The 13,167-nt window shown below is 56.5% G+C and overlaps 1 protein-coding gene across 2 annotated transcripts in view; it reads right to left on the reverse strand.

The window, feature by feature from the left end:
- The window catches only part of PML (PML nuclear body scaffold), a 36,481-nt gene continuing 23,314 nt past the window's right edge, over positions 1–13,167 (reverse strand). The window contains exons 5-9 of one of the 2 annotated variants that reach the window (XM_019735990.3): positions 12,225–12,362; positions 11,578–11,836; positions 10,519–10,685; positions 3,549–3,699; positions 1–2,536 (exon numbers count right to left, since the gene is read on the reverse strand). In XM_019735990.3, coding sequence (XP_019591549.3) covers positions 1,767–2,536; positions 3,549–3,699; positions 10,519–10,685; positions 11,578–11,836; positions 12,225–12,362 — 1,485 coding nt within the window. In that variant the 3' untranslated portion in view covers positions 1–1,766. Of the gene's footprint in view, positions 2,537–3,548; positions 3,700–8,736; positions 9,884–10,518; positions 10,686–11,577; positions 11,837–12,224; positions 12,363–13,167 lie in introns of those variants that run through there. The other variant, XM_019735989.3, reaches the window with a different exon arrangement.

A 13,167-nucleotide genomic window follows, 5' to 3' on the forward strand; every position in this document is an offset into this window, starting at 1 on the left:
TTTAGAGTCACATCTTTATTAAAGGTTGAGAAAGTGGAGAGAAGGTAGAACAGCCCTTTGTTATAAAACCTAGCATCAACTACATCTGAAAAAGCATTGTGGGGCTGGAAATCAGTGGGTGTCCTCAGGCAGGGTGAGGCTTCCTGGCAGCTGCCGAGACAGCAGTCATCACAGCCAGGCTGGGTCCCTGCCCCTCTCCCTGTCAGTCTGTGCACACCAAGCTTCAGTCAGCATCTGTTTTAAATCAGAATTCTATTTTAAATACATCGGAGCTCACTGTTAGAGGTAGCACTCCCACCATGGTGGCGAGGTCCTATGTGATCCCTCAGTGTGTCTTCGGGACACCCACTGGATGGGGGCTGATGTGTGGACACACACATTTCACCGCTGTGGAAGCTGAGGTCACAGAGGCTGAGGGCCTGGGCTGTGTCCCAGTAGCAGGGAACCAAGGAGGAAGGAAGGGAAGGGGACAGGCATAGCGGTTCTGCTCATTAGAGGGGACGGCCCTGCCTCTCTGTGCCCTGCTGCTGCGCTCGGGGGTGATCACAGGCTGGGGACCTTGGCTCAGGGCTGGGAGCTAGGGTGCGAGAATGCAACCATCTTGCCCATGGTCTCAGTGGCCTGCTGGCCATTCCTAAAACCCAAGTGGCAGAGTTGGACTGGACTCTGAGCCAACCAGCCCATTTTACAGGTGGGGACATGGCAGCTCAGGAAGGGGCCTTTTCCTAGGTCACCTCCAATGTGCACCGTTGGGGCTGGGTCAGGACTTTCTCTGCTGCTTCACATTGCTTCTCCTTTGAGGATCAGTTACACAGCAATGGTTCTGGAACTTAGCAGGCATCAGAATCATCTGGAGAACTTGCTAAACTAAGCAGCTTGCTGGGCCCCACCCCAGACAATCCAATCCCAGAGGTCCGGGGTAGAGGCCGTCAGAAGCCAACGTGCAGGTCCTTGGACTACACAGAGAACGGTGCTGGGTTAGAGGACATTCCTCGGGAGGGCTGAGGTGGGCAGTGGAGACAGAGTGAAGGGTCGTGCTGAGAGAGGTTGGTGGCCTGAGGACCAAAAAGGAAAGGCTTCACTGAGGGGAGGCATTTGTATGGCCAAGAGGAAGGAAGCAAGCGTGGAGGGTCAGACTTTGTAAGTGGGGACAGACATGACACAGCAGCTTCTTCCTCTGCAGATATGAGGCCCTCCAGGGATGAAAACGCTTCAGAGAGAGCCAGCCTCCAGGCAGGCAGCAGCTAGGAGAACCCAAGCTCATTTGGGACAGTTTGGTTTAGAAGGCACTTTGGGTACCCATGGGGCAACTGGTGTTGTAGGCAGTGTCAGCAGGTCCCCCAGGCAGTGGCCGGGGGTCAGGGAAGCGCTGCAAGGACACTCATGGAAGTGGCAAGTCAGGTGTCTGGGGCAAGGTGGGGGCTGCTTAGAGAGCCCAGAAGCCATACCTTCATCACCCAAGACCTGGTTCTGGCTCCTGGAAGGGAGGGGCAGGGTCCTGATGAGTTCACCTACTGGTGCTCCCAGGGCCTGCATGGGTTATCTGATGGCCTCAGGAGGGGCAGGCGGCTGCTTGGCCTTGGAACGTTCTCTGTAGGGTTTTTAGAGAAGAGGAATTTGGTCCCAGAGAAGGAGAACTGATGCTGAACCAAATGCCAGCTGAGTACTAGGGACCAGGAACTGGGAATGTTGTGATGGGCGGAGCCTGGCTCAGGGACCCCCTCCCTGTCTGTCCCCAGAGATGCCAAGCTAGCCATCCTCTCCTTTCAGCTCTGTTGGGAGGCCAGGCTGTGGCCAGTGAGAGGGGCCGAGGGGCCTTCTGCCCGAGCCAAGGCCGTCCTTGCCAACAGGTCTCTGAAGTAGATGTTCAGAGCCTGCAGGTTGAGAGCAGGCTGGGCAGGGGGTGACTCAGGGTCCTGCAGGTAGCGGCTGTACTTCTTCAAGCCCCTCTGGGGGTCCCTGCGGTGTGCGGTCAGCAGCTCCGTGTAGCTCACATTGTGGAGGGCCAGGAGGCGGGCCTCGGCCCGGGACAGCACAGCCGCCAGCACCAGGGGCTGCAGGGACGCGAAGCACTGCAGGTTGCTGAAGAAATAGACGTGCTGGGCCAGCTGGGGGCCCGGGGAGACCTCGAGGAGGCGGCACAGGTCACGCATGGCGAGCACCGCAGCCAGGGCACTGCGCTCGCTCATGTTTCTTGCCAGGTAGGTCTTGGCCAGACTCCTGAGTTTGAAGCTGCTGGCCTGGGGCACACGCTCCTGGATGAGGGGCAGGGTGGCCAGGAAGCCTGAGGTGGCCTCCTTGAACTCCCACAGCCTGTTCATGTCCTCCAGGGCCCGGAAGAAGTAGGGGAGGCTGGGCCCCCACAGCTTATAGCAAGCCAAGATGGGGCGGCACATGGAGGTCAGGAAGCGAAGGAAGTGCTGCAGCCCCACTTCCAGGGACACGGCCTTGGAGTAGACGTTGAAGGCCTCGGGCTGGATGAGCACTCGGAACTTGCTTTCCTGGTTCACGGCGGCCAGCTGGCTAATCTTCTGGGCTGGGCAGGAGAGAAGGGCAGGGTGAGGCCCCAGGGGCAGGGCAGGCACCAGGCGGCTGTGGGGGACCTCTAGGGCCGCCATCCAGAGACCCCACCTTGGGGCCTGCTGCCAGCCACCAAACACTAGCCTCCAAATGCAGCTCTGACCCTGGCTGTGTGGGGAGGGGGGCAGAAGGAGGTCGGCTGGACCTCAAACGCCCCTTGCTTACCTGCAAAGGAGTCCAGCTCCCCACTCCTCTGCCACCTGCCCCAGGGCTCACCAAACCCTTTACATCCAGGTCCTTCCTGTCTGTCTTGTTTCTACCTGGCCCTCCACACCCTGCCCCTGGCCTCCAATCCCATCAGTCACTTAGCTAAGGCTCCCAGCCAGTTGGAGCCCTGGGACAGACAGCACACCTGCCCAATCTACTACACTCAGTGTGGCCGAGCCTCCTGTGTGGTCTGCGAGTGAGTTCCCTGTCCTATGGGAACACCTGCTGCTTCTGGATGGCTGGGCTTGGCCTGGGCTGAGTCTGTGTCACAGGGAAGGACCCCCAGCAAGCACTGTGGGAGTTGAGGGGCTTCTGGGAGAAGAGGTCCTATCTCTCTGTGACCTCAGCTCTGTTGGGCTCCCTGTGAAGCCCCTGAAGACTGGGCTCTGTACTCAGAAATGTGCAGTCACAGCCCAAGGCCTGGCTTGGGTTGCCGGTCTCTTAGCAGTGACTTCCCACACTGTTTCTTTTAGAGGTGTCTTCCCAAGGCTCTCCATCTAAGAGAAGCCCTCACCAGAGGTGAACTCCTAGAGGTGCTTGCCTCACGCTTTCAGGCACTGGTCGAGGCAGCTGTCACTCAAACAACCAACGGGTATACCTGGGAGTCCCGGGGTAACGCAGCGCTCTGCCCCCTCTCTGGCTGTGGTCACTGGCCAGAGCTCAGGGCTCCTCTGGGCCTTGCAGATGTCTCTGCCTGCACTTAACTTGGGGACTTAGAGACTAAGCTAGAAAGGGTTGGGGATAGCCACTAGAGCACCCACTTTCATTGTCAATCTTGAGGTCAAAGAAAACCAAGGGCCTGTCTTCTGCTTGGGGGCTGGCAAGGCTGTCATCCAGGACCCTGAGGGAGCTGGAGCCCTCCAGCTGAAGGTCACTGGACTCGCTGCTGCTGTCATCCAGCTCTCGGAAGGACTGCAACACAGAAAAACCAACAGGTCAGGGGTCCAAAGGGCAAGAGGGAACATACTGGTAATAGGAGTGTGTGCCCATGAGCAGGTGTGTGCGTGAATGTGAGTGTGTGGGAACAGAGCAAACTGGTGTGGCCGATGCCTCTGCACGCACACGACGGAGGGCATGTCATCGGGGAAGGGAAGTGTGTCTAGGTGAGCACATGTGCACGTGAGAATGTGTGCATGAAAAGACATGGATGTGCGTGTGCACATGTGTGGGCCGTGCATGTCAACAGGCACACACGTTAGTGAGTGACGAGGGGTGAGGATGAAATCATGTGACAAGTGTGTGTGTGCATCTGGGTGTGCACGAGGGGCTGTGAACCTGTGTTGACACACATATGTGTGAAAGGGTGAACATGTGAGCGAGTGTGTGCAGGGGTGAGTAGTGCTGGGTGTGGAGGTTGGGGGAGGGCCCACTGCTATGGTGAGTAGGGCCCGAGGTGTCTGTTCCTCACTTCATCTCTGAGCAGACTCAGAAGAAACTCAGAGACAGGAGGAAAGAGCCTCATCTTGAAACCCAGCTGTTTCTCTGGAAGGGGCCAGGAGCCTGGCTTTTCTTGTCCTCAAAGCTAGCCGAGGTCCCAATGTCCTACACAAAGAGGAGGTGGAGGACTGCTCAGCCCCTAGGATGCCACATCTAGGTGGACACAGAGCCTGGGAGAGAGAACAGGGGAGGAAAAAGCTCAGAGCCTGGAGACCCTGCACGCTGCTTAAGGAAGCCTGAAGCCTGGGCTCCTGCAGGCTGAGCACCTGAGGGCCTGTTTTCTCCAGCACCAAGGCCAGAACAGTTTGAAAGGCCTCAGGGTAGGGGAAGGGCTCCGGCTTCCAAGGGGCTGGGACTACAGAGGGAGACGCAGCCTCTCACAATATGGAGTTGCTCGTCGTCTGCACAGCTGCCAAATCCAGACGTTCAGACTTTGGTGGCCTGCTCAGAACCTCCTGTGAGTGCCACCTGTGGACAGTAGCCAGTGACCCAGAGGAAGGGACATGGCCAGCGTCCCAGGGCTGGCTGGGGGCACTGCTGAGACACAGCCCAGAGCAGGCTCGGCCTTTCCTGCTATGGACTGCCTCTGGCTGGCTGATGGAGCAGCCTCACCTGGAGCCATCTGAGGCCTCCATGAGCCCTGGCCTCTGAGTAATGTCCCTGCCCTGGGAGATAATTAGCATATTCTCCTAGGCCCTCCCACTGTCCAGGTGAAACATTTGTTTGAACAAAACTTCAGCTAAGAGTGAAATTACTAACAACCACAGGTACTAAGTGCTGGATTTTCCTAGGAGTGGCTGGTTTTTACTTTATTTGCACCTCTAGCCCTACCCTGGGACCCCCAACTTCCTCCCAGTCATTGATAGAAACAGATATTCTCGAGGAATCCATCCAGAACTGGTTTGACTTAGAGAAGCCTGTGAGTTCTGGAACTTTAGACAGAAGGCCCTAGTAAGAGACTTTGGCAGATGCTTTGCATATCAGTCCCCTTGAATCAGCGGTATGTCAAAGGCTGAGTTTGCATGTCTTGCTCTGACATGGTCTTGCTTCCTGGCTTCCTTCCCTCCCTTGTCAGGAGTCTTCTACAGCAGCTCCTTAAGTTGCTGGCTGGTGCACCGGAGACCAGGCCTTCTTCCCCATGGGAGAATCCAGTGCCTTTCTCTCTCCCGATTTCCAGAGCCTATTCTGTTCTCAAGACAGTGGTGCTCTTGCACCTGGGCTGGTGGGAAGCTGTATCCTCCCCTGGGCCTCAGCTCCCTCTCACCAGTAGCTGAATCCTCTCTGCCACCCACCGACATGGCACCCTGGGCTTTCTAGTCTTCCTTCTTCTTTGTCCTCCAAACATCACTGCAAAAGTCCTTGCAGTGGCCCTGGGGGCTCCACCTGTCTCCTTCCTTCTGCCGAGTCTCTTCAGGTATTCTCTTCCAAAGGTTAAACTCCCTGAAGAGTGGCAGATGGGCCAGCTCCCCCATCTTTATACCTGGGTCATTTATGATGGCCATGCAAGCTTCCTGGGGTCATTTGCTCTTTTATAGTCTTGGAACTGTCTGTCCTTTGTTCTGAACTTACTTTGTCCTGAACCTGCTGACTCCCTTAATAAAAGCGCATGCCTTGTCTGCTGAACTTGTCAATGGAGGGAAGCTCCCAGATTCCCCCTGCCCTTGGGGACCTGCATAAAGTATGGCTTCCCTGTGGGGCTGGTCTCACTGGAACACCTTCCACTAAACTCTAGCCAGCTGTAAACTCAATTCCCCCTCCCTGGGATGTACCGGTACATTTAAAAGAGACTTCTCTAAGGACCCAGGTTTAACAGAAAGGCCATCAACCCATAAAGGCTTTGGCACAAAACATCTTTCCACCCCTGCTCACTAAGGAAAACACTCCTGTTTCATCCCCACAGCCCCATGTCAGGATAACTGAGTGGGTGGGGGAGCAGAGACTGGGACCATGGTGGAGACCAGAACCCCAGATGCCAGGAAAGGGCCTTTCCTTGCAAAAGGCTAAGGTTTACTTGGCAGGGAAAAGACGGGCAGGGAGGCAGTGAGGAGAGATACGAGTCCACGTGCGAGGACAGGAAGTGAAGAGTGCAGACACGCTGAGGACCCAGTGAGAGGACGATGATGAGAGCTGAAGGAAAGCAGGAGAGGAATGTAAGAAGTGCTGCTATGCGTTGCGTATTGGATCCCTTTTAATAGTCTTTGAAAGATACAAGCAAATACTGGAATTTCCTTATTATACTTGGCTAATGGACTGTGTTTCTTAGACTGAGCCATGAGGAATCCAGGATTTTTTCAGGATACACATGCAATCTGGTTCATGAGCTGTATTTCCCTCATTTTCATCGCACATCAACTTAGCAGGTCAACCATACCAACTCAACCCAGCAGGTCTGAAGGCCGTCCCACGGCTGTCGCTAGGAAGTGGCTGGGTTGATATCTTAATCACCTTCCAAAAGTCTAGGTTTATCTGGGAAGACCCAGCTCTCCTCTCCCCTGCTGGGTCCATATCCCAGGAGGTACGTCTCACCTCCATTCAAGGCTGACACATGCACATCTGATACAGGTCTGCAACGGAACCCCACTTCTCTCAGGGCTCTGTCCTTTGACTCTGCATTAGTAGCTTGAAAAACTCTTGATGCCCAGCCTGCACCCCAGACTGACTCGGATCTCTGGGGCGGAGCCTAGGAATCCTGTCACTGGTAAAATCTCAAGTCATCAGTGTCAGGCAGGGTTGAGAACTGTCCTAATTACTGATTTAGTTCGTGTTTGGTCATCAGCCAGTCAGGAGCCAAACCCTGTGATACGCAGCACCCAGTCACCTGAAGATACCTCCCTAAGTATCTGAATATGACATTGCTTATCAAGAGTACTAGACTCTCTCAGCACCCAAGCTTTAAGCAACAGCTGGGATTAGTTTGGCAAGACACATGCATTGCTAGTTTCTGCACAAATAAAACCCCAATTCTTGCAAAGTCTGGAAGGCCCCTGAGATACCTCACATGTACCTGTGAACTGGACCATCCCATTAGCTGGCCTGTGGCCGGCCCGTCAGGGAACACAGCTCCCATCTCCTCAGCTGAGCACCTTTTTGTAACCTGATGTGCACATTCGGCAGCATCACTATCCCGTCCCCTGCTGGTCACCACGGCCACTTCTGCCAGGGGCTGCCCCCTTGGCTAGGCCCCTGGGACCAGTCCGGTCACAGGCGGTAACAACACCTATCTTCCTCTGGCTTGGCTGCTAACACAGGGCCGAGGGCAGAGGCACTGCTGACTACCCTTGTTTTTAATCAGCGTCCTCCCCCCAGGTCTCCATCATCAGGCCTGGGTCTTGCCCTGCCACCCGACTGCGGCCCCTCTGCCATGCCCAGCAGGTCCAGGGCTCTTTCAGAGTGCCCCTCCTGCCCACAGCCTCTCTCCACGCCCATCGGGCCTGCAGCGCAGCTCCCAGACACAGCAACTGACACGGCTGCAGCACAGGCACTGGTACGCTTGGGAAATTCAGATCTTAGCAGGCCAGCATTCTACAACTGTCACACACTGGAAGGTCGGATAAAGGCCACAGAGAGGGGGACATGGGAATGCGCGAGCCGCGGGAGCCTGGAGCACCCAGCGAATATCGCCCTGCCCCCTCCAAGGTGCTGCAAACACTCTACGAGCACCAGGGGTCTGCAGGGGGCACAGAAGGTGGGTAAGAAATATAGCATGGGGACCTAATTTGTTTTCTGCTAAAGTTTTTTTCGAAAGTATGGGACTCCTATAACGGTTAATTTAAAAACTGTGTGGCTGAAGAAAGCCTACACAAAAGCAGTGGCCCTCTGGCTCTCCACACCTCCAGACCTGGGCTCAAAGGCGAGCAGCTGCTTCTAAATGTTTAATTCTTCGTAACCTGCAAGGCGCGTGCTTCTCCCTCATTCCCTGATTACTCTCAGGCATCACCTAGCTCCTGGCTGACAGCGGAGGATTAGACTAACACCCCTACCACCCAAACGTGGCTGGTGTCAGCTCCTCCACTTGACTTCCAGAGTCTGGGGAGACCAATGGCACCCAGTCCTTTCCTCTCTTGCCTTCCCAGGCTTCACCTCGACCTATGCTGTTTTGTTATAATTTTATCAAGGTTATGGGTGGAAAGAAGTGCCCAGATTTCAGAGGAATGCAGAACATGGAAAGATAAGACTCAAACATGGACTGGCTGCGAGGAATAATAGAAAGGGGGGGGGGGGGTGTCCTGGGTGGCCCCGGGGTCTCAGCTTGTGTAACTGGGCAGATGGTGTAATTCGCTGAGAGGAAGAGATGAGTTTGCGGTCTCTACGGGGCATCTGAGTGCAGCTGTGGGAGGGCTGCGGGCAGAGGTCCTTGACCCCACTCCTACCAGACATTCAGATGTGGGAGAAAGAGGGACATAGCAACCCCACAGAACCAAGTTCCAGTGCAGGGAGAAGACAAAAGCCACCTGCAGGGAAGAGCTAAGTACAGCAGGGAATCTGTTGGTCATGGAAGAAGGGTTTGCAAGGTGATCTTTCAACAAATATTTATTGAGCAGCCACATCTGCCAGGTCCTGGGATTGACACTGTTCTCATGGGCTTAGACCCTGGCAGAGGCCCAGTGGAAAGGGCAGGGTAGGGGGCTGGGGTGCCAAGGGTGAGAGAAGCTTCCTTGTCTTGGGCAGAGGCCCAGGCATGCGAGGAGTGGTGGCGTGAATCTGCCTGCCCTCTCGACTGAAGAGGACTGGTCTCTCTGCCAAGTCCAAGCAGCCATTCCTTCCTTGGTTCCCTCCTTGACGGAGATGTATGAATACCTACTGTGTGCAGGGCCTGTAGGTGTGTGTGGGCTGGGCTGGGCAGTGGGATGGAGGAGGCCGAAGCAGGCATGGGTGTTGGCCAGGTTACAAGAGGATGGAGGCCAACAGCTGTAAAGGGAGGCACATGGGGTCCTCAGAGGCTTGTATGAGCGGTGTCTGGGCTGGTGAGGGGATTCTCTGGAGGGCGGGGTGGCAGGACTTCCAGTGGTACCTGGATCTGGGGATTCCCCAAGGGGGTTCTGTCAGAATCCTGGGGGAAGACTTCTGCCCCAAGGGTCTGGAGAGCTCTGCCTCCTGCCCTGTACCCCCTAACAGAGGCATCAGGCTGGGGAGCCACAGAGGACAGAGGAAGAGTGAAGACGTTGTTGAGCCACTGGGTTAAATGGGGGGATCCTCGGAGGGAGAGACCGCGGGACCGCCTTGCCCTTCGTGCCCGGCGGGGTTGGTCACTGGCCCTTTGGAGGTGGGCAGGAGACTCCTGGGGGTTGGCAGGATGGTTGGGAGGCCCTGTGATGGCAGGGATGGTAGCAAGGGAAGGACAAGTCCACATGGGGGCACAATGCATATTGAGCGGCAAGCGGAAGACATGGCGAAGGCGGATGGCTCTTTGCACTCGCCGAGACAGGCCGCTGGCCCCACGATGGATGGCATCGTGCTCCTGGTGTCCGGCAGGCTGGCTGGCAGACTCGGCATCGGGGATGACAGCCTCCTCGGCGGGACGGTGGGGAGGCCGAGACGGGGGGTGGCATGTGCCACGGGGCAGATGGGAGGCCCGGCTGGGGTGGGATGCTCCTGGAGCTCTCAGCAGGGAGTGGGCTGGCGGGGAGTGTGGCACATCGGTCTCCGTGGGCTCCGCGTGCTTTCCAATACAGAACCTCAGACTGAGGGCTGGAAGGGACTCAGGGGCCACCCAGTTCCACCTTGTACTCTGTTCAGAGCCCCCTTTCCCCTGGACAGGGTACTGCCCAACCCCCATTAGCAAACCTCAGGACAGAAGGGTCACAACCCACAAAGCCACTGTTCCATTATAGGATGGCTTTAAAGTTGTCTCTTACATGGTGTGAAAACTCGCTTGTCTGGCCCTGTACGGTGCTGCCTCAGGCCCTCACACCCCTGCAATGGTCCTTACTGCTGTCCACCCTTCTTGTTGAGGGCTTCAAGGACAGAAAATGCATGAGGACGCTCCCAGCAAAGGCATTGGCTAGTCCCAAAAGGAGGTAGGGCTCCAGAAAGAAGCACTCTACCAGCATTTCAGAAGAGAACAGAGGTTACTGGAGGCCCCTGCCCTGGTCTGGAGGGAGAGCGGGGTGGGGGAGGGTCCATGCCCACAGCTGGCCTTTAGTGACTGTCCTCAGGACAACTCAGGACTTAATGCCTCGCTGGACAACTCCCCAGGCCCGAGGCAAGTGTGAGAGTCCCCTGCTGCGGCTGTGACCCCTGGGAGCTGGACTGGGGGCAGGAAGAAGTCCGGGGGTGAACTTCTGGGCCACTCACCTGGTTTTCAGCATCGGAGTCGTCTGAGCTGATCACCACAACACGCTCCTCGGAAAGGGGCTGGGGGGCAGCATTCGGCCCTGTTGGGGATGCCTGCTGCCTCCCCCACTCATGGTTCTCCTGTGGGACTCCTTGTAGGCCCGTGGACTGGGTGGGTGACATGTGCCCTGCGGGGGAAATGTGAACAGTCACCGTGTGTGCCCATGTGGGTCTGTTTATTCACAGAGGCTTTCCACCATTGCCTGCCGCGCCCTGTCTGAACACTCCATTCAGTGGTTGGCCCCGAATGCACAATTTGCGTCCTGCACAGGAGGCTTGACAGGCCCACCTGGTTTGGAACCTTTCGCACTCCTGAAGAAGAAGCACGCTGGTTTATTCCAATTCCCATCCCTGTGAGCTGATATGTTCAAGTTCAAAGATACGCAGTGCCTACTTAATCAAAACCATCTGATGTTCCCATAGCACTTGTGAGCAAGGAACATACAGCAGTCAGGGCTGTGTGTGAGCGGGCGCAGGGCTCCGACTGGGACATAGAATGAAAACAAAGCTGGACTGTCTGAGACATCCCAGAATTCTATGGGTTGACCTCATGCTCAAGAACTCCCTGCCTGTAGTGTCCATAAACGATATCTAGGACACATGAGGACCTCGGGCAGAAAATTAGGGAACTGCCAGGACTTCACCCAAGTCCTGTCTGGAAGCATGCTAGGCACCCACCAGACAAGCGTTTCTTGGGGAGACCCACGCTGTGCAGAGGCATGGCGCTGAGTTCTGTAAGAGTGTGTTGGGGGAAGGAGCTAAGGAACTGTGGGCTTCAGCCCCTCATGACCCCCACACTGGAACCCAGCAAAGCACATAGTAAAAGAAACTGCATCCACTCTCAGCCCCCAGGCAAACCACGGGCTCTCCTTGCCCCATTTGGTGGTGGCTGAGAGAACGACACGGAATGCTATTGGCTTTGGGCACCCTGGGTGTGTGCAGGATGCAGACGAGGGGCCCCACCAAGACCCTGGAGGGCAGCATGGAGGCCTCAGCCCCTGCTGACCCTTACCTCCCTACCTGCCTCCTCAGAGTCGCCAGTTGTATGGTTGCTGTTGAGCAGTAAGACCTCATTTCCTACGGTGGGGGTCTTGGGGCTGGTGGGCTCGTCCAGGTGGGGTGGCGAGACTGCCTTGGAGGTGCTGGGCCTGGGCTGCTCAGGGGAGCTCTGGGCCAACCTGGCCTCTTTCTCCGCCTCAGACTCCATCTTGATAACCTTCCTGGGGCTGTCGGTTTGGCAGGACTTCCTCTTTTGTGATGTGGCTGTGTTGGAGAACTCCTGCGCAGTGGGGAATTACAGGGCCAGGTCAGGGTGCTCCAGAGGTCCTGGGGTGGTGGGCAGAGACCCAGAGCCAGGTGGCAGGGGCCTGTGGATGCCCCCTTTGCTCCTGCGGCTCCCTCCGCTAGCCGCCATGCAGACCACGCCTTGCTCCATACAGAAAGCCCTCCCAAGATGCCATGCACGCTGGCCCTGCCTGCTGACCACCCGCCTCTCTGGCCTGATGGCCCTGGGAGTGGCTCCTGCTCAGAGCAGAGAACCTCCTGACGGGGCAGCCAAGGGCAAGGAAGGTGCTGACTAAGGTCTGGATTTTCTCCCAGCTGTCTCTCTCACAGCCTGGTGGGATCTGGATCCTTGGGAGGGGAGGCGGGCGCTGGGGAGAACTCACCTCTCTGCGGGAGGGGTCTTTGATGGAGTAGGCGTACACAGGCATAGGGTGTGCCCCAGGCACCGACTGCACCACGGCCACAGGCTGGGACTCAGCCAGCCCCACTGGCTGTGCCTGAGCCATCTGTGCCCTCTCTGGCTGCAAAGTCAGGAAAGGAGAGTCAGAAATGACTGGGCAGCAGGACCAGGGCTGGGAACCCAGGCCTGGGGTCAGTCCAACACCCAGGGGCTCAACCAGCCACAGGTGCAGGCTGCCCGGTCCAAAGCCCAGAGCCCACCGGGGCCCATGAGTCCTCCCCACACCCTCCATGGCTTCACGTCCTTGTGACCTGATGTGCTGGCATCCAGAGATCACTGCCCAACAACTCCTCCAGGCATGCTGGACATCTAGCCTACGCAAGTCCGGGACAAAGTGCTCACTGCTGCTGGAACCAGCTGCTCTACAGCAGCAGAGGCGTAACAGGAAGGACACCCTTCCACTGAGGTGAAACTAGCCTCACTCTGCCTTGACTCTGTCTGGGTTAGAACAGCCATTGCACACCTTGGACAAGTCATTTCAAACTCCTCGGCCTCAGTACCCCTCTGTACAGAGTGCTCACAGTATCTCCCTCACAGGGTAGTGGGGATGAAGTGCTTCTCCAGGAAAACGTTTACAAGAGCACCTGGCACGTAGCACATGCTGCTGCTGATAAATAAACAGTGTTTTCATTACTGCTCTGTCGGCACAGTGCTCTGAATATGCAGCACAAAAGGAAGTAGGCATGGCATTTTTATATGATCCAGTAATTCTACTCCTAGGTATGTATCCAAAGGAACAGAAAACGGATGTTCAGACGAAACCTTGCACATGAATGTTCACAGCAGCACTACTCACCTCACCAAACGTGGAGGAGTGGCTACACCAAGTGCAGTATAGCCATGCGGGCTTTATGCAGCCGTAAAAA

The sequence above is a fragment of the Rhinolophus sinicus genome, chromosome 3 (assembly GCF_057876585.1).
Source record: "Rhinolophus sinicus isolate RSI-liver-muscle chromosome 3, RSI-T2T, whole genome shotgun sequence".
NCBI classification, from domain to species: Eukaryota; Metazoa; Chordata; class Mammalia; order Chiroptera; family Rhinolophidae; genus Rhinolophus; species Rhinolophus sinicus.